This window comes from Anomaloglossus baeobatrachus, chromosome 6, assembly GCF_048569485.1.
Source record: "Anomaloglossus baeobatrachus isolate aAnoBae1 chromosome 6, aAnoBae1.hap1, whole genome shotgun sequence".
Taxonomy (NCBI): domain Eukaryota; kingdom Metazoa; phylum Chordata; class Amphibia; order Anura; family Aromobatidae; genus Anomaloglossus; species Anomaloglossus baeobatrachus.
This window is the reverse complement of record NC_134358.1, coordinates 320,781,945-320,803,125: the sequence shown is the minus strand read 5'-3', so window position 1 is coordinate 320,803,125 and position 21,181 is coordinate 320,781,945. Positions and strand designations below refer to the sequence as shown.

Below are 21,181 nucleotides of genomic sequence, written 5' to 3'. Positions count from 1 at the left end.
CTTTCCAGACCAAGCCAAATTTTAGAATTCTAATCAGTGTCACTCTATGAGGTAATAACTCTAGAAAGCTTTAGCAAATCCAAGAGATTCTAAGATTGTTTTTTCGTGACACTTCATGTTAGTGATACATTTAGGACCATATTTTTTGCGTTTTGAAAATTGACAATTGTGAAATTTTCACCAAATTTCTAACTTTGAATTACTAAGCACTTAAACCAGAGTTATGCAACTCAAAATAATTAATAAAGAACATTTACCACATGTCTACTTTATGCCAACACCATTTTTGAAACATTTTTTTTGTTAGGAAGCTAAAAGGGTTAAAAGTTTATCAGCAATTTCCTTTTATTTTTTTTTTTAAACCACAAACTATACAAAAACTATTTTTTTAAGAGCCACATCACATTTGAAGTGGCTTTCAGGGGCCTTATAAAACAGAAAATACCCAAACGTGACACCGTTGTAAAAACTGCACTGCTCAAAGTGCTAAAAATCTATTTAATACGTTTATTAACCCTTTAGTTACTTCACAGGAATTAAAGCAATGTGGAAGGAAAAAAATGTAAATTTTACTTTTTGCCTCAAAAATGCTACCTTAGCCCCAAATTTTGCATTATCACAAGGGTAACAGGAGACAATACATGCTACAATTTGTTGTGCAATTTCTGGTGAGTATGCCGTAACCCCATATGTTTTGGAAGACTACTGTCATTTGGAATGCAAAAATCTCCTGGAGTCGAAAGCGGACACCATGTCGGATTTGCAGAGCCCCTGATGTACCTAAACAGTGGAAACCCTCCCACAAGTGACCCCATTTTGGAAACTAGACCCCCTTAAGGAATTTTACTAGACATGTGGTGAGCACCTTAAACCCCTGGGTGCTTCACAGAATTTTATAATGTTGAACCATTAATATAAAAATTAAAAAATAAGTCACATTTTCCCCACAAAAATGTTGATTTAGCCCGCATTTATTTTCACAAACATAACAGAAGAAAAAAGGACCATACAATTTGTTGTACAAATTCTCGTGAGTACACAGATACCCCATATGTGGTTGAAAATTACTGTTTGCGAGCACAACAGGACTCGGAAGGGAAGGAGTACAATTTGAGCACACATTGGGTAGGAATAGACTACTGCAGGAGCAGTGTCGCATTTTAAGAACCGCTATAATGGCAAAACAGCAGAAACCACCCATTTTTGATAGTACAGCTCTTGAGGAATTTCTCCAGTGGTGTAGTTAACATTTTATACCCAAAGAATTGTGCACATGGTGCTGTGAAAATGAAAAATTAATTTTTCAACTAAAATGTTGTTTTAGTGATAAGTTTTTAATTTTCAAAAGGGCTATTAAGGAGGAAATTAACTATATAATTTCGTATGCAATTTTTTCTGAGTTAGCCAATATCCTATATGTGGTTAGAAACTACTTCAGGCACAGTGCAAAGCCCAGAGGGGAAGCAGTGCCATAATGAAATGCAGATTTTGCTGTAAAGGTCATGTAACATTGGCACAGCCTCTGAGGTGCCAGAACATTAGAACCCTGTATAAGTGACCACATTTTACAGACTGCATCCCTCAGTGAAAACATTTAGTGATGCAGTGAGAATAGACACCACAGGTGTATCAAAGAATGTTATACCATTCTGTGATAAGGAGCTAATAATTGCATTTTTATCACTAAAACACTAAAATAGTGCCAGATTGTTTTTTTATTTTCACAAAAAGAAATGGCTAAAATGACACATAATTTGTTATACTATTTCTGCTGAAAGTGGCAATATCCCATATACACGGCAAGGTCGTCAGGGAACTAAGGCTATTTGAATTTTGCAGCATAGATTTTTCTAGAATATTGTGCAGACTCCATTTGCAGAGCCTCTGCTGTGCCTAAACAGTGGAAACTCCCCTTAATTGACCTCTTAATAGAATGTACATCTGTCTGGGAATACATCTATGGGTGTAGTGCATATTTTTACGTTGTGGGTGTTTTGAAGAAACTGACATGCAGTGAAAGTTGGAGTGAAAATTGAAAATATGCCATTGTAGTGCCCAATACATTGTCTCCAGACTGTACTTCCAGAACCACACACCCGTAAAATAATCAGGCTCTCCTCACTACGTTAATGTCAAATATGTAGATGCTAACTGTGGTTTGGGCACATTGTGGGACTTAGAAGAGAGGGGGGGGCATTTAGATTTTGCAGCGCATATTTTTCGATTTCTTATGGAGAGAGCCACGTCTATTTTCCAGAGCCTTTGTGTTACCAGTCACTTGGACACCACCTATATTGCCGTTAACAGATAATGGAACCAAGTGGGGAATGTTTTTTTGTGGGTTGAGTTGGAGCTTTTATTTGTGGCATTTTGGGGTACAGAACATTTTGGATCAGTTCACATGTATCCGGTGCTCTACGATGAGCACTTACATTGGGCATCCATCTATCAGAAACACATGATCAAGATGTAGCCCCTGATGGATCCATTCACTTAGGGATTTACAGGTAAACCCTGGTGTAAGCACTGGAAAAATGTGGGCCACACTTTACGGTGATCTCGGAGGCAGAATGAACAAGTCAAGCAGGTTAAGAATTGGTTTTATTTATTTGGTACTGTTCCCAGTGAGGCATAAGTGATTAGACGGCAATATCCTTCGGGTTGGTACGGTCAGAGCTATACCAGATTTAGATAATTTTTTAGGTTTGCTATCAGATACACCCTTTTTTGTTTTTACAAAAAGAAGTTCTTGCTTTGCCATATTTAGAGAGCTACACATTTTTTTTGTTTTTTGCTAGACAAGTTGTCTTTTTCATTGGTACCATTTCTGGCACATTCCATTTTATGTTCCTTCCTATTCCGATTTTTAGTAGGCAGAATGAACAAATATAAGCAATTCAGGATTTGTGTGTTGGGATTTTTTTTTATGCTGTTCCGCGTGCAGTTAAAGTGATAAGACCGCTTTATTCTTCGGATCCGTACGATTTTACAGCAATACCATATTTATATATTTTTTTAATGTTTTGCACAATAAAAACCATTTCATAGAAAAAAAAAGTTATTTTTGCATCTCTACATTCTGAGAGTTGTAATTTTTTTATTTTTCTGCTGATAGAACAGTTTGTCAGCTTGTTTTGTCTGGGACAAGAGGATGTTTCAAGCGATACTATTTTATTTACATTAATCTTTTTAATTGTGTTTTATTTCACTTTTTGCTTGGCGGTTTTATGAAAAACAAAAAGCATAGTTTTCTGCAACTTTTTTTATAGTGTTTACTGAAGAGGTTAAAGTGGGACAGTTTATGCAATGCAATGCAGTGTGATGCAATGACAGAAGCCTTTTACACCATGCTCCTAGTATGGTCTAATAGGCTTTCCATAGCTGGCTGACCTGGAGGACGTCATGACGACCAGGGATTGCTACGGCACTGATCTGTCTCTTGAGGGGATTTTGCAGGGGCACTGAGCAGACGCGAAATGGGGCGCACATAGTCTCCACGCCTCCTAAATATTGTGATCAATATTGCTTATGACATTCAGGGGGTTTAACAGTCCAGAGTAGTGCAGGCACCACTCCTGGCTGTGAAAGCCAGGTCACGGATGTCACGTAAGCCAAACTAATGGTGATGATCGAGTGTGTACAACTCCTGCAATCGCAAGGATGTACCCATACATCATAGATCGGGAACCCTCTCTCAGTCAGGGAGTATGGGTACATCAAAGAGCGTAAAGGCGCTAAAATACCCATTTTCTTAAAAAAAAAACCCCATAAGGTATTATATTGCTGCCAGGAAAAACATTACAATGTAGTGTAATTCATTAAAAGTAGCTGATGAATGTGGCAAACCAGTAATGGCCGAGTCAAGTAAACAAGGGCTGAGGTTGTAGAGACAGAACTGTGAATTATGACAGACACACCAACGAAAAGAAAATTTGGAATATTTAAAACAGTCAGTTTTATTTGTACCTAGCACATACAATGAAGAGTCACACAAAATGTTGTTGGGAACATGACTGTAAACAAAAAATATTCATAGGCAAATTCTTTGAAATGAGAACACTGAACAATGAGATTCCCTCTGTGGAAAAAGTCATCAGTACTATTTAGGGTGAGCAATAAAGAATTCTAGAGTTTTAATATATTGATTAAATACCTTAATTTTAAATGTTGGAACTATTGTTAATAGATTGTGTTTCTTCATTAAATATACAGCACTTTGCAAAAGTTTCAGTGGAAAAAATGCTGCAAAGAAAGAATTTTTTTTGTTTTTTTTTAATCTACAAATATTAATAGTTTAATTTTAGCAATGAACAAATGGAAAGTAAGAGCATACAAGAACTCAAACCTATATTTTATGTGACCATCCACTGCTTTCAAGATAGCATCAGTTCTTCTAGGTACAGTTGTACAGTTTTTGATTAAACTCAACAGGGAGAACTAACCACAGATCTTCTGTGGATGAGAGTTTGTGCAAATCCTTCTCTCTCTTCACTAATCCAAGACGGACACAATGTTGAGGTCAGGGCTGGGTGGGAGCCATATCATCACTTCTAGGACTCCTTGTTCTTCTTTATGCCTAAAGGCCCAGTCACACACAACGACTTGCCAGCGATCCCGACAACGATACGATCTGATAAGGATCGCTTGTAAGTCTCTGGGAGGTCGCTGGTGAGATGTCACACAGTCAGACCTTACCAACGATGCAGTAACGATGGGCGACCTGTATAACGATCTCGGCAGCGGTGGGACCCTGTTAGGAGGTCGTTGGTAGGCGTCAAACACAGCGATGCGTCCTGCCCAGCAGGACATCGCCTTTGAAGAAAATGGTCCGGACCATTCGGCAATGACGAGCGATCTCTCAGCAGGGGCCTGATCGCTGGTAGGCGTCACACCTAATGAGATCGCTGGCGAGATCGTTGCTACGTCACAGAAACTGTGACGCAGCAACGATCTCGTTGTGTGTGACGGGGCCTTAAGATAGTCCTTAATGATATTATCTCCAAAGATGCTCTGCAGCAAGATAACCCCAAACATACAGATAAACAGAAACCTCCCTGATGGTATTGTATGATTGAGAAGAATCTGTCAACGACACCAAGAAGTGGGCAATTTTGAGGTCCGTATACAAAGTCAACTAAGGAAAATTAGTGCTCCAGATGAAACACACTGTCATGGCTCTCTCAGTGCCTTAGGGCCGCTTTACACGCTGCGAAATTGCTAGCAATTGCTAGCGATGTCGAGCGCGATAGCACCCGCCCCCGTCATACGGGCGATATGTGGTGATCGCTGCCGTAGCGAACATTATCGCTACAGCAGCGTCACACGCACATACCTTGTCAGCGATGTCGCTGTGACCTCCGAACAATCCCTCCTTCAAGGGGGAGGTGCGTTCGGCGTCATAGCGACGTCACTGTGGCGTCATTAAGCGGCCGGCCAATAGAAGCGGAGGGGCGGAGATGAGCAGGACGTAACATCCCGCCCACCTCCTTTCTTCCGCATTCCCGGTGGAGGCAGGTAAGGAAATGTTCGTCACTTCTGTGGTGTCACACATAGCGATGTGTGATGCCGCAGGAACGACGAACAACATCGCTACGTACGAGACAACGATTTTTGGTGTTTGGATGACCTCTCCAAAACAAACGATTTTTGTCTCTTTTGCGATCGCTTAAGGTCGCTCGTATGTGTTACACGCTGCGATGTCTCCGACGCTGGATGTGCGTCACAAACACGTGACCCCGACGATAAATCGTTAGCGATGTCGCACCGTGTAAAGTACCCCTAACTGTATCTATAAAAATTGATGCTTTGATGCAGTTTTGAATGCACGAGACTAGTGACAAGAAATACTGATTTGTTTTATATTTGTTCAATCACTTTGCATTTTGTTAACTTAATAAAAATAAACTTAACACTTCTTTTTTTGAAAACATTTCTATTTTGTAGCATGTTTCCCACACCTACCTAAAATTTTTGCACTGTACTGTATATACACACAAACATTTATATAGCAGTGTTTAGGAGTACAAATCTTTTATATGTAGCATATACAGCATCTATATACTTAAATAACAATAAAACTACATAATGCAGACACCTGCAAAGCATAATGGGCCTCCTTTGACAAAATCTAGTAGAACTGCTTGCCTAGCTGCTCATGGAAACTAATTCTTGTGGAGTTTTCATGGTTGGCAAAGCAATTTTTGAGAGAGTTTTTCAATCAGTGTTATGAGCCAGAGCAAAAAGTAGTTTCAAAGGTAATGGGAAATATAAAAGGAATGACTTCTACTTTCTCTTACTGCATACCCTTTAACTAAAAAAAGACAGAAGAAACAGCGCAGTATTATGGCACTTTTGCAGTCGAGTGGGTTTGGGGCTTTTTGCTTCACCAAGAGTGATATTTGGTCGATCAAAATGGTACAACTCATGTGAAGGATGACTGCTGAAAATTATTATTTTCTGCATCTGGAAACTACTGTGACTGTAGTTATAAACATAAAACAAGTGTGAACTGGGCTAAAAAAAATACTCAGCTCGGAATTGTTGTGAATAACAAGGCCAGTTTTTCTGTTTGTTCCATCTTATAAAGACTGATGTTCCATGTTAAATCTGCTTGAATGTGCCCTAATAGGGTTTCTACATTACAGTGACCAATTACTTAGTAATTCTTAATTACGTTAAGGTCTGAGCATATTGTTTTCAAGAAAAAAAGGACTAGTAAAATAAGTGGTTAAACTCGGTGACATAAATCAAGTGCAGTAATAAAAGAAACACTGGGTTGCCTTTATCAAAGGAGCTAAAAAAATAAATAAAAAAATGCTTTACTGCATATACAAACCAACGTGTACCTTTCATTTTTTTTTTTTATCAGCTATGGAAAATATAAGCTGTATTGTGATTGGCCAGTATTTCCACCAGACTCCTTTGGGAAATATAGTTCAGTACACAAGCCAGTGAGATGAAAGAAATATGACAATACACTATCCCCTTCAATATAAACAAATATTACAGTGTATATTATATTTGGACACATTTACAAAAGGTATTTCAGTGGGTTTTTTTCTTTCCATATTACAAAATTAAGATATGGCTACAATGGCACTAATACACAGAAATAATCCAGATATTCTTTTTTAATTAAGAGCAACCAGTTTTGCATTAAAAACTAGCAAAAAAATATTTACAATAGATGTGAAACATTAAAAGCAAGAAAAGAAATTAGAAAGCTTAATCATAAATATAAACTATGCATCAAACTAAAAGGCACCACTGGTAAAAAAAAAAATAAAAATCCCTGTCGTCCCAGCAGCAGGTTCTATCTCCTTCAGTTAAGCAATTTTTTGCAGATTTAATAAAATAAAAGTTCAAGTCTTATAATCCTTATTGGTTTTCAGTCTCTTACCAGCTGTGCACACGGCAGTTTATACGCTTCCAAGTTAGATAAAGTAGAAAATCCCTTTTATACACGTAGGCCTCTTGGAATGTGCAAACGTGGAACGGCATGACCACAGCTAATGCCACCACTATGGCAGGCCATGGTAACTCAGCGCTCTACGCTAAAAAACAGATCTGCCACATTCTTTCCACTTGTTGAGTGTGCATATGCCTCCATATAACAAGACGAATACATATTTCCAATTATGCAGTCAGTTTTTGGCAGATCATAAGTATCCACATTTTTCATTAGAAAGTAAATAAAAATGCACACGCACAAATGAAATAAATAAAATTCGATACTAAAGCAACATAATATATTAAAAGTCATTGCATTTAATGCCTAAATCAAAGCTGGATTTCTGTCTGCGGATCTAACTCCATTACATTCACAGAGGCACCTGCCTGTGACATGCTGGGAATTTTAATCATAATTCATTTTCTTTACCTCGCTAACAAAACTGGAAGCAGGCAGCAAAACTAATGATTAACCGCGTGGCGCCACCAATACTTATCCTATTGCAAGATACATTTTTGGTGTTTCTCAGGTCAGTGGCATGAAAACTGCATGCAACCTATGAAATTGCACACATGGTGATTCAATGTGTAGAGACAACTATCTAATCTGTATCCAAACCTGTACAGTTCTAGATTTATTTTTTCTTTTGGGGTGGGGGGGCTGAAAATTTCTCAAAACCATGTCAAGTGTTTTACTAAAACAGTGGTACAAATGTGTTAAGGGCTCTTGAGACTGCAACCTAATGTGACTTATACATCTAAGAAGAAATCTAAGGACTCTTTGATTACTATAGTCACACCCGTATTTGCTGGTTAAAGGGAATATGTCACTAGGATTTCACACCATATACTATTTATATGGGCATGTAAGCCTTTAAAAAAAAAAAAAAAAGTGCAGCAAAAGCTTTCCATTGCTAGTCCCCCAGTTACTGAGATCTTAGCATTTAAATTGATATGCAAGTGAGTAGGTAGATCTGAAGCCTCTGTCACTCCAGATCTCTACCCTGCTCATCGCCCTCTACTCCTACTTGACTGACAGCCTCTTAGCAGTGTGACTTCAGGTAATGGAATCTACAGACAAGCAGGTGGAGAAGTCACCGGGAATGGAATAGAGCTGGAGTGACAGAAGATTCAGACCCACAGCCTCATTTTATTAGAACTTCAAAACACTGATTTGTCAGTAATGGTGGAACAGATGGGACATACAAAAGCATTGCTTGATTTGTTTTGAAAGAGCTACATGTGCATATAGTTTGGGGTGTGAAATCCTGCTGACCTTTTCCCTTTCAGGGTGCACAGCTGCTCACCAAACTGGATACAAATATTAAAAACAGGGGGTTTTTATTAAGTTTTCTCAATCATCTGCCATAAACTAAAGACAGCTGCTATTTAAGGACAATCTGCAGATTTTTTTGGTTATTTTGGAATTTTGTTGTTTATGGCTAATGTATGTGGTTTGGGGAACAGTAAGCAGCACTGATTGGGCAGTATAATGAGAGTCAGTTTTTTTCTATATCGTCCTCACAAAGTTTGACTTTTTTAATCCCCACTAATCTACAATGAATCACTCATTGGGATTAGGTCACGTGCACCCCACATTCACTTTATTAAAGCTGTTAGAACAGTCCTTCTAGTGCACAGCAGCTCAGCTCTCTTTATGTTTGTGGTAAGGTAGGTCAAGACACCCTATAGACGTACATTATTTAACTATGGACAGTCCTAAACTCTACCTAATTAAGCCAGAAAAAGCAGTCATGAGCTAAAACTATGTTCTCACACATGCTTTAACAGCATAATTCTAGGAAATGATTGAAGTTTTCCAGGCTACATACCACAGATAAAATAATGATACGTTTTGAAGTGTCCATATGACATACTTAGTTTCCTATAACTGAAGATAAGCTTTGTAGAGGTCGAGTGGTCATGTGGGAATGACTTATCCATAAGATAGGTAATGAATATCAGATTGTTTGGGGTCTGACACTTGGCACCCCCTCAGAGCAGCTGTTATGACCTCTGGTGGAAGAGATATAAAAGTTAAAATGAAGGTGCCCTGATCAGCTCCGTTCAATATGTAGGGACAGCTGCCAGGTACAGCAGATGAGCCCCTATTCTTTTATGAACAGAGTACTATTCTATTGAGAATAAGAGCTGATCTGCAGTCCTGGCAGAGAGGGCTGTAAAGTCAATACAGCTGCACAGTGCAGTCCCATGCCAGTTATCAGACCCCAAATGATATTTATTACCTATCCTGCAGATAGGTCATTAAATACCACATGACCAGATGCTTCCTATCAAATGTGCACTGCAAGTTGTCCAATATCATATTTTCCAAGTGTTGTTGAATTCTAAAAGTGAAGTAATTTACTCCAATCCATCATGATACATAATGCATACAATACATGCATGATACAATGAAATAGTTTGAATGTGTCCTAGGCGCATAGTACTTACCCAATGTTTGGAAGAGGTCAATTTCAGGATTTTAATCTAGCAATGGACATATTCAAGTCATTATCGTACCACATGTATAATTAAGGACCAACAATCTCAATACAATTTTTTTTAAAAAACAACATTAAAAGCATAATAAATACATATTGTGTTTACCTACAGTATTTTGGCCTTAATAAACAGATTGTCTTCACACATTCACTATATTGAAATGCAATATGCCAAAATGCATTTTTAACAGTCTTTCCCAATAAACAAATTATGTGCAATCCATACAACTAAAAAAAAATATTTTTCTACCTGAGAGATTAGCTTGAAAACTTAAGCATTTTACGATATGTACTTTACACAATACTTGGATTCAGATGATGACAGACAGATGAGTTCATGAATGCAATGGATATTTGATGATGGCTGTAGTTAGTCTTATGGTTTTCACAGAGTTGTCATGAGTTTGTCTTGATAAAGAATGCTTTGAATGCCTCCCAAATTCCTTTGGTTTTGATCTTGGATATACCGTGTATTTCTGCCATCCCCACTGGAGACTGGTTTCCAAAATGCCCTGTCATCATGAGAAGATGGCCTGTGCCATTTGCACAGTCTTTGGTTAGTCACAAATGGAACTACTCTAAATTAACTTTAACAGCTATGAATAAGCATCAAAACATTAAGAGAACAAAACACAATATATAAATAATTTATATTAATAAATATTTTTTTTAAAAATATATTTTCACTAAAATCTTTATAGTATGGTACATTGCTATATATTATATATATCTATCTATCTTCTAAACTCTCTAGACAAGTACTTATATAAAGATCGTGGCTCCCCTTTGTTAGGTAGGAGGCACTAGTCTCCATTTGCTACTGCTAACCTGCAATAAGTACACAAATAATACATTTAGCAGATGGATCAAGTGTGTCATTGCAAGCAGAAAAGTAATAAACCCAAGGTATGAAGACCAAGGCTGAATGTTTAGGAAGTAGTGAGGAAGAGGAGAGGCAGGACATTACAGACGGTCACACCTTTCAAGCAACCCCCTGCATTAATATACTGTACTACAAATTAGTCCTCACATGTCAGTGATTCACGTACATGTTCTGTCCATGTTGTAAAACATGCACCCATTATAGTTTAGGAGCACGTTCACAGGTTGTTGGGGTTTTTTTTTTTTGCTTTTTTTTATTTTGCAGTCTGGTTGTCTGCAGAAGATAAAAAAAAAGTGACATCCATTTTTTAATGTAACTTGCAAATCAAAACTATTCAAGTTAAAATGTGTGCAAAAACTATATTTTTTTTTAATAAGTAAAAACGGATGCCATATTAATAATAGACACATGGACAAAATAAAAATTGATGAAAATGGCATCCAGCACCCTGATGAGAAATGGGCATATTTTTTTCCCCGTATTCAGTTCAGCTATATATATATATATATATATATATATATATCACAATGCTGTGAACACAAGGCAAAATTTTGTCAGGGTAAAGGTAAAATACACCGTGTCTAAAGGGCATTTTGAGCTTACAGACGAAGGCAGCATTTTGGTAAACATTTAGCAGGAATAAATTAGAATTCCACAGTCCTTACTATATTACAAAGCCAAGTCCATTATGCTTGTCACTACAAATGCATAAGAACATACATAAAGTTCTTAAATCACATCTTTTACTACAGTCACTATATACACATACAGAAACCATTTAAGACTGTTCCATTAAACACCAAGTATAGAAGTAGAAAAACAGTGAGGATAGAATTGTAAAGATGGGATATATTTGAAAACATCCAAGTTATGGCCGAATAGAATAATGCTTATTTGAGGGATTGGAGAAAAAGCATAAACGGCAATGACATTGAATCTCTTTGACAGCGTAAAAGTAGGTAAACCATTAATTGAGCTGTGCCATCACAAAATATTGTCCCATTTGCTTAAGCCCATGTGGATAATGACATGTAAATGCGTAAAACAAATACACGGAGCGCCTACACCTTTGTTATAACAATTGCAGAATGTTGCCAGAGGGCAGAAACAAAAGTTGTGAGCAGAAAGCTTTCTATAGAATCAGAAATCATAACCCATCTGAATAACCAAAAAGTTAATTTGTTGCCAGGCTAAAGTGTGAATACCTCATAGAAATGGACGTGGAGAAACATGCAAAATTAACAAGCATCCTCTAACTGAATTGTGTGGGCACACAAGCAAGGCTTAACTAAAGAAAACTGTATACATGTCCAAAATAGCGGAGAATAGCCACCCAAAGGACAACAGAAAACTTCTTAAGTGGGCTTCACATCGGCATTTTTCTGCCGCACTGCCAAATCCGGTACAAATGCAGTACAGTTCATTACAGTTCACAGGCATCGCGGCAAGCTCCGATCATGCTGTCACATGCTCCGGTCACACGACTGCATGTGACCGGAGCTTGCCTCGATGCCTGTGAACTGTACTGCATTTGTGTCGGATCCAGCAGAAAAATGCTGATGTGAAGCCCGCTTTAGATAATTGCTTATGTGCTAGCACATGCAACTTTTTGAATAAGCTTTCAAAGTACTGTACGTGGAAAACTTTTGAAAATGAATGATCAATTCAGGAAGCGTTATAAGCGGATATCTCTAAATGACACAAAAAGGATACAAATTGTGTACCACTACTGCAAAACAGATCCAAACAATGGTTTCCTTGCATTCTTTCCCTTCCAAAAAATTATGCCAGACACTACTTGGCCATGCCCGCTGTTTACAAAATGTAAAACTGTCTTGTGAGGCTTAAAAAGATCTAAAAACACAATACATTTGGAGCACAACATGTAACCAGCTTTTTGGTGCAATTTACAAAGGAATTTGTGTTCATTTTGCTTTTGAAATCTTTTCCCTAAAACGGATTTCCAGGACTAGGATATATAGACGGTATATGACAATGCATACAGCTAGAAGAACATGGCTCTGTACACTGTTTAGTGTCTGCATCTATTAAAATTGATGGAGAATGAGGACAGTACCTGAGAATGGCAGAGCAATAAACCCCTAGTGATAGGTCATTAATAGGTTAGTCATGGTCAACCCTTTTAACTATAATTTCCAATTTATCAGTAAAAATTGTAGCGGTTTGTAGTTTTTGCACAGGAAATCAAAATGGGAAAATAACCATGGTGGGCTCACCAAGTATAACAGAATGCATATCAAACGTTGTATATTTAAAGGCATTCACTAGTTTTGTTTTTTAGAATATAAAAGATATGTCCACATAAATTCATTTAGATGCCAGCGCAGCCTCAGTTCTCCCAAGCGAAGCTGCTTCAGGTTTTAATGAAGATGCTGTGACCATGTTCTTGCGGCAAAAGTCGCACAAAGAATGAGCATGTCACTTAACCTCTTCTGGATGTCCCGAATCCTGAATCTGTTAGGTTAGGGTCAGACAAGTGCATATTGTCTCATCCAATAAAAATGGGTCAACTGAGCAAATCACACGCTGATCAGTTTCACCAGAATAAGATCATAGTATGATCTGATTTTCTTAGATGAAAAAGAAAAGAATCTATCCTTTCCACTGTCAGTTTGTGAAAATCAGGCAGTGATCTGAGTGCAGTCTGATGTTTTTCATTGACTTGCATGGCCGAGTCCGATCCCATAATCGGATCCAACTAGGACATGCTGTAATCGGCTAAATCTGAGGGAAAAAAATAGGACATGTGCACGGCCTCGATTCTGATCTGGCATAAATCCTAAGTCATATGACAAGGCTAGTTAAAGGGCCACTTTTGACTTTTAGGATTGCTACCTCCAATACGTGGCACTAGAGTTTTTCTACTTCCTCACTAAAGAGACAATTTGAATATTTCCCAGAGGACAATTGTGGTGTAAAGACTCATCACCACAGACATGCTGGAATGATGTGTCAGTCTCTGCAAGGAGAATAGCTTCCCCTTTAGACCCTGTCTTAGTCTCTCATACAGCTAGATCAGACCTCATACTTTGCACTGATGAGGGACAACCATCCCGAAACACAGTGTCTGCAAATTGAGGTTCTTATCTGGCATAAATCCTTAGACATATGACAAGGCTCATTAAAGGGCCACTTTTGACATTTAGGATTGCTACCTCCAATAGGTGGCACTAGAGTTTGTCCACTTCCTTACTGAAAAGGCAATTTGAATACAGCCTCATAGAATAACATTGGTCTGGGTGTCATCTAATGTTTTGTCGGATTATACTAGGACTAAAAATATGTTGATATGAGCGAGACCTTAAAAGAAGTGACAAGACGGAACATGTGGATGGCAAAGTAATTTTTATATTGCGGTGCACTATATTAATTGCAAATATTGTAAATTCATTGTATTTGGCACTAATGATGAGTGAGCGTGCCCGGCACTTTTCGATACTTGATTGAGCATTGGGGTGCTCAAGTACACTCGGTGCTTGGTCGAGTATCGTAGGTGCTTGGTTATGTCATTTGTTAACGATCAAAGAGCTGGCTCCCCAGTCTGAATGATTTCACTTAGGGTAAAAACGTGTTTGGATGCAGTGTGTAAAAAAACCAAACCCCGCCCATACTTCCCCGGAAATGTTCTGTTTGTTGCTGGCTATAAGTGGGCGAAGAGCTGAACTGCCCAATAATTGACTTCCATTATACTAGTTAATCAAGTCGAGCCCATCAGAGCGTCCAACCAGCTCAACTGGAGAAAAGAGCACTTGAGCATTTTAGTGACTACTCATCACTACTACTCACAAATAAAACCTTGCTGCACCTGCATAAATAATCGGTTACACTAAGATGGAGTATATACTCAGATATGATTCATTCATATTTAAAGAGAAAGTTCACACAAGACACTTCATTTGTAACAAAGTAAAAAAGCTAGAAAAGAAAGAAAGGGAGAAAAAGAATCTGCCAAATTCATTGTCACCGTTGTTCCAGCATTATTGCAGTCATTTATTATCTAGTCTAAAAAGCTGCAACATTTTTTGAATAGCTGACCAGAGACTTCAAGTCTAGGATGACTAGTCCAAACATCCAGTCACCTGCCTTGCTCCCCATGACTGATGGATCTCTCCCTATTCACACACACACACACACACACACACACACACACACACACACACACACACTAAGATCTACCAGTCAACTGAGGTGCGAAAAATGTGAAGAAGCCACTGGGGACCTCTATGGATTACTAGTCATGGTCCCCGACTGGATTTTTAAAAGTACAGTATATTTTCAGTTAAATGCAGCAGTGTTTGAGAGAGGAACATAAACTGCAACAAAAATGTAGCTTGTCAGGTTCACTTTAAAATGCATACTTTTATCTACAAAAAAATAACCAACCTGATATTTGGGGACGTGTGAGGGTGCCATTGTTGCTGGCTCTGCTGGATATTTGGAAGGTATTGTTGCTAGAAGAAGAAAAAGTACAGGTTTGTTAATTGTAACTCAGTAATTGCAAACCACATTCATGAATAACAAACATTTTCAGTGCTCCATCTAAAATATCGAGGTGGAAGGTAGCAGGAAGTTCCATCATAACCTGCTGTAACACTTACAAACATCAATATGTAAATTCTATGATCCTACACACCCAACAAGTTAATAACTTCAGTATTGCTTACAGACTTAGAATATAAAATTATTAGTCAATATGGAAGTCATCAAAAATCGCCATCATATACAGTCTTTATCTTGTCTTTATTGCCTTGTCAGCCACTGAGCGATAGGTGATCTTTACGTTGGTCAGTAATATTGCTGGAGCTGGGCACAGATGATCAGTAGGCGGCATACACATGGAAGCAGCTTATTTTGTTAGTGTCAAATTCAAATAATCTAGGGAAGAAGTTATGGCGCTATTAACCCCTTAATGACCGTGGGCGGAAAAATTACATCCTAGTGGTCATAGGGTTAATCTCCCGCTGCTGCCGGCAGCAGGAGCGGGAGATTGGCGCACATCTCAGCTGATTTATACAGCGGAGATGTGTGCCTGCAAGGCACGAGCGGAATTGTTATCCGCCCGTGCCGTTTAACCCCTTAAATGGCGCTGTCAATAAGTGACAGCGCCATTATGATTGCGAGCATGGCAAACTATAACATACCGCTGACACCAGAAGTCACATGACGTGATAACGTGACTTCCGGTGGTTGCCATGGTAGCATAGGGTTATGTGATGACTCCTGTAGCTCACATGACTCACTTTCTGTTTCACCCAGCCCAGAGCTGGGTGAGACATGAAATTAGTATATCTGTTATTCACAGGTATGATCAGGCAACTGATCCATATAGTCCCCTAAGGACACTAGTAAAATAAAAATAAGTTTAAAAAAAGTTTTAAAAAAATAAAAAAAAAAAATTAAAAAAAACGTAAAAGTTCAAATCATCTCCCATTCGCCCCATTGAAAATTAAAGGGTTAAAAAAATAAAAAATATACACATTTGCTATCGCCGCATTCAGAAATGCCCGATCTATCAAAATATGAAATGAATCTGATTGGTAAACTGTGTAGCGTTAAAAAAAATTCCAAATGCCAAAATTATGTTTTTTGGTCGCCACAAATTTTGCGCTAAATGCAATAACAGGCGATCAAAACGTAGCATTGGAACAAAAATGGTACCATTAAAAACGTCCAGTCGAGACCCAAAAAAAAGCCATCACTGAGCCATAGATATCGAAAAATGAGAACGCTACGGGTCATGGAACATGGCGTAAAACGTACGCCACTTTTTACGGACAAACTTCTGATTTTTTTAACCTCTTAGATACAAGAAAACTTATACATGTTTGGTGTCTATGAACTCGCAAAAGAGCATACAGACATTGCAGGACGGAATGGCAAATAATTCTTTGAGGTAAAACATTTTTTAAAAACAGGCAAATATTTTACCTCACAAAAAGTATCAGCTGTGATCCCATGCTATGCTAAGTACTCTTAAATCTTCCCTTGCTCAGGAGATGTGATATGATCAGACCAAGTGCCTGTATGGTCAGACACAACCATTACACAGTACATAGCAGGGGCACATACAGTATATAAGATTATCTCAAAATGTAAATGACTTGTGTTGGCCAGACGGGCGAGCTCATTTTCGGCTCGTGTCCTTCCCTCTGGCCTTGCTCGCCATCCCGGTCATGATTTACATGGATGACGACTCCCCTGTCATCGTCCTCGCTGCTGGCGAAGTCTCGCGCAGGCGCAGTTCGCTGTGCCCCTACTGCGGGCTTGAGCAGAAAGTTTCCCTCGCGAGCACCGGTGAAGTATTTGCGCAGGCGCGAGATTCTGGGCGGGTACGAGGATGACGCTGGTGAGGTAATGCACAGCACCACTCATAATTTTGCGCCTGAGAGACTTCGCCAGCAGCATGGACGATGAGGTGGGCATAGTCATCCATGTAAATCATGACAGGGGGACGGCGAGAAAAGCCAGAGTGAAGGACACAAGCCGAAAATGAGCCTGACCATCTGGCCAACACAAGTCATTTGCATAGGAAACAGATTTTATAAAGATCTTTTTAGGGTCTGCAAGGGGGGCCAGCAACAAGGTGCACCTTTATAGAATGCAGCACAAGAGCTGCGGAAGGTGATACTTTTGGTTTAATAGGGGAAAAACTGGTGACAGGTTCCCTTTAAGCAGGTAAAAGGTCTGTAGCTGTGTGGCATTTTTTTTTGAAAGTTATTACTGTGAACCCACACGTAGTCAAAGAAGCTCTCAATAGAAGTGAAACAGACTATCATTAGGCTGAAAAAAGGAAAAAGTCCAACAGACACAGATAGCAGAAATGTTAGGAGTGGCCACATCAAACATTTTGTACATTTTACAAAAAAAAAATAAAAAATTTTTCACACTGGTGAGCTTTGGAACTCAAAGGCCTGGAGGTCCAGAAAAGACAGCATTGGTGGATGATCACAGAACTCCTTTCATGTTGAAGAAAATCCCCTTCACAACATCCCCCAGTGAAGAACAGTCTCCTGGAAGTAAGGGTTTCAGTATCTAACGTAAGTCTACCATAAAAGGAAGACTTCAAGAGAACAAATACAGAAGGTTCACCGCAAGGTGAAAATCATTGGTCAGCTTTGAAAATAAAAAGGCAGATTAAATTTTAAAGGGAACCTGTCAGCAGAATTTTCGCAATTAAGCTAAAAGATTTCCGTTCTGCAGCTCCTGGGCTGCATTCTAGAAAGGTTCCTCTTGCTACTGTGCCCCCTTTGAGACCTAAATAAACACTTTATAAATTCTTACCTTTTTGTATGCTAATGTGGTTTCATGGTCACAGGGGCGGGCTGTATTTCGTCCGTTATTCGCACCCCTGCTGCTGTACGCCGTCCCCCATTGCTCATCTACATACATGAGGACGCCGGTGAGGTGATTGCGCAGGCACGAGATTATGGGCGGCGCTGTGATTGTCATCAGCAGCGTCATCCAAGTACCCGCCCATAATCTTTTACCCGTCTCGTCTCCTCTATTGATCGGTGGTGTGCTGCTCCTCCCATCTATTTCCTGCTCCAGGGAAAGATGGGTAATAGGTAATGTGGTTCATATGGCCAGCGCTTGTGCATAACAGTGGAGGCAGAGGTAAAAGCGCGGGCACGAGATTATGGGCGGGTACTTGGATGACGCTACTGATTACAATCACAGCGCTGCCCATAATCTCGCGCCTGCGCAGTCACCTCACCAGCGTTCACACTTTGCACAGTGCTCAGTACCGTGAGAGTGCCACTGGGCATGCGCGAGACCTCGGGAGCACACAGTTACATGAAGGCGGCTGGTTTCGGAACGGCTTATGATCTAAAGCACACTACATCCCCTGTAAAACATGGTGGATCCAGTGTAATGGCATGGACATGCATGGCTTCTAATGAAATTGGGTCACTATTGATTATGGATGATGTGACTTAAGTGTACAGGGCTTTACTTTTCTGCTCAAATTCAACCAAATGCAGCAAGGTTGATTGGACGGTGCTACACAGTACACATGGGCAATGATCCAAAACATACTGCAAAAGTAACAAAGGAGTTTTTTCAGGCAAAGTAGTGGGATATTCTGTAATGGTTGAGTCAATCACCAGATTTCAGTCCCATCGATCATGTATTTCACATGCTTAATACAAAAATTAAGGCAGAAATTCCCACAAACAAGCAACAACTGAAGTCAGTCACAGTAAGGCTATGTGCGCACTGGAAAATGGAATTTTCTCAAGAAAATTACGCAGGTATTCAAAGATTACCGCACCCGCAGTAAAAACCGCGGCAAACCGCACCCAAAAACCGCATGTGGTTTGCCGCGGTTTTACCGCGGTATTGTTCGCGGTATTGCCGCGTGCGGGTTGGGATGTGCTTTATTGCATTCAATGCAATAAAGCACATTGAAAAAAAGAAAAAAAAATAAGTCATTTCATTATGAGATAGTAGATAGATAAAGAGACAGAAGAATAGATAGAGGGATAGATAGATATATAGATAGATAGACAGATAGATAGAGGACAGATCGCTGCATTTCCCACGGTCGGCAGAGAGTACACATTACCGGCCGTGGGAAATGACTGGTAATTCAGCGCTGTGTGTCAGTCACGGCTGGATGTAAGCAGCGCAGGACGTGGATTACGTCGGAGCTTTGTTTCGGGAGGGGTTAATAAAATGGTGAACGAGGCTTGTTTGTTTTATTTAAAATAAAGGATTTTTCTGTGTGTGTGTTTTTTTCACTTTACTTACGGGTTGATCATGTCAGCTGTCTCATAGACGCTGCCATGATCAAGCCTGGAGTTAATGGCGGTGATCCGCCACCATTAACCCCTTGTATTACCCTGACTGCCACTGCTACATGGCGGCAGGAAGAGGCGGGGACACGCCGGTACTGCCGCATAATGCATGCGACAGTCCCGGGGCAGCTGCGGCCGATATTCTCGGCTGCGGGAGGGGGAGTGAGGCGGGGGACATTAACACTGCCCCTCTCGCTCCCCAGCCTGAGAATACCGGGCCGCCGCTGTGTGCTTACCTCGGCTGGACGGTAAATATGCAGCGGAGCCCATGTGCTTTGTTTTCTATATTTCCGTTTCCTATGTGTGTTCTATGTGTCTGTGTGTTCTATGTCTGTGATGTCTGTGTGAGTGTGATCTGTGTGTTTGTTTACTCTCTGCTCCGCTTTATCTTCCTGTAATGACATCACTTCCCTGCAAAACCGCAGACAAGCGATGTACATTACCGGAGGTAAACCGCGAAATACCGCAGGGAATAACGCAGGAAAACGCAGTGAACCGCACAGAATTTGCTGCCTGCGTTATTCCCTGCGGGATTTCACGATTAACATTGGAGTCAATGTAGTGAAATCCCGCAGCGACGTGCGGAAAAGAATTGACATGCAATTGTTTTTTCTGCGGGAATCCCGCAGCAAAACATGCAGCTGTCAAATTCCGCCTAGTGAGCACAGGATTTTTTTTGCCCATAGGTTTTGCTAGTGATTCACTGCAGAGATGTTATGAACATTTTCTGCAGCGAAACATGCAGCAAAACCGCAAAAAATCCGCGGCAAAATCCGGTAAGTGCGCACATAGCCTAAAGGTCCAACAAAGAATCACAAAGAGGAGGAAACCCAGCATTTGGTGACGTCCATAGCTTCCAGACTTCAGGCAGCCATTGCATGCAAAGGATTCACAACAAAGTATTAAAAATTAACATTTTCATTTATGATTTGTCCAATTAATTATTTGTCCAATTAATTTTGAGTCAATGAAAGGAGGAGGTTTTGCAGAAAAATGGTGGCACTTCCTAAACTATTCACAGGATATTTTTGTTCAACCCTTTTAATTAAACCTGAAAATCTTCAATGATATCTCAGTTGTTTCATTTTACACAAAAATAGCGGCCTGCAGAGCTGAAATCACAAAGATTCAGTCATTTTCGGACTAAAAGATGCACTTTTTTCCCCCAAAAGTTTGAAGGAAAGTGGGGGGGGATGAGTCTTATGCCGGCGTCACACGGTACGATATATCGGGCGATATGTCGTCGGCGTCACGGATTCCATGACGCACATCCGGCATCGTCAGAGATATTGCACCGTGTGACACCTCCAAACTGTGAACGAGCAAAAATACTCACTTTATCGTTGCTCGTTGACACGTCGCTCATTTTCAAAATGTCGGTCCTCCTTCTGTGCTCCGGTTGTTCATTGTTCCCGTGGCAGCACACATCGCTCAGTGTGACACCTCGGGAACGACGAACACAGCTTACCTGCGTCCAGCCGGCAATGCGGAAGGAAAGAGGTGGGCGGGATGTTTATGTCCCGCTC

The 21,181-nt window shown here is 39.9% G+C and overlaps 1 protein-coding gene across 2 annotated transcripts in view; it reads right to left on the bottom strand.

Annotated features, from left to right (window-relative positions):
- EPB41L4B (erythrocyte membrane protein band 4.1 like 4B) overlaps positions 1-21,181 on the bottom strand; it is a 506,865-nt gene that overhangs the window by 232,685 nt on the left and 252,999 nt on the right. Inside the window, exons 15-16 of one of the 2 annotated variants that reach the window (XM_075314927.1) lie at positions 15,241-15,308; positions 3,955-10,486 (exon numbers count right to left, since the gene is read on the bottom strand). In XM_075314927.1, the coding sequence (XP_075171042.1) occupies positions 10,339-10,486; positions 15,241-15,308 (216 nt within the window). In that variant the 3' untranslated portion in view covers positions 3,955-10,338. Of the gene's footprint in view, positions 1-3,954; positions 10,487-15,240; positions 15,309-21,181 lie in introns of those variants that run through there. The other variant, XM_075314928.1, reaches the window with a different exon arrangement.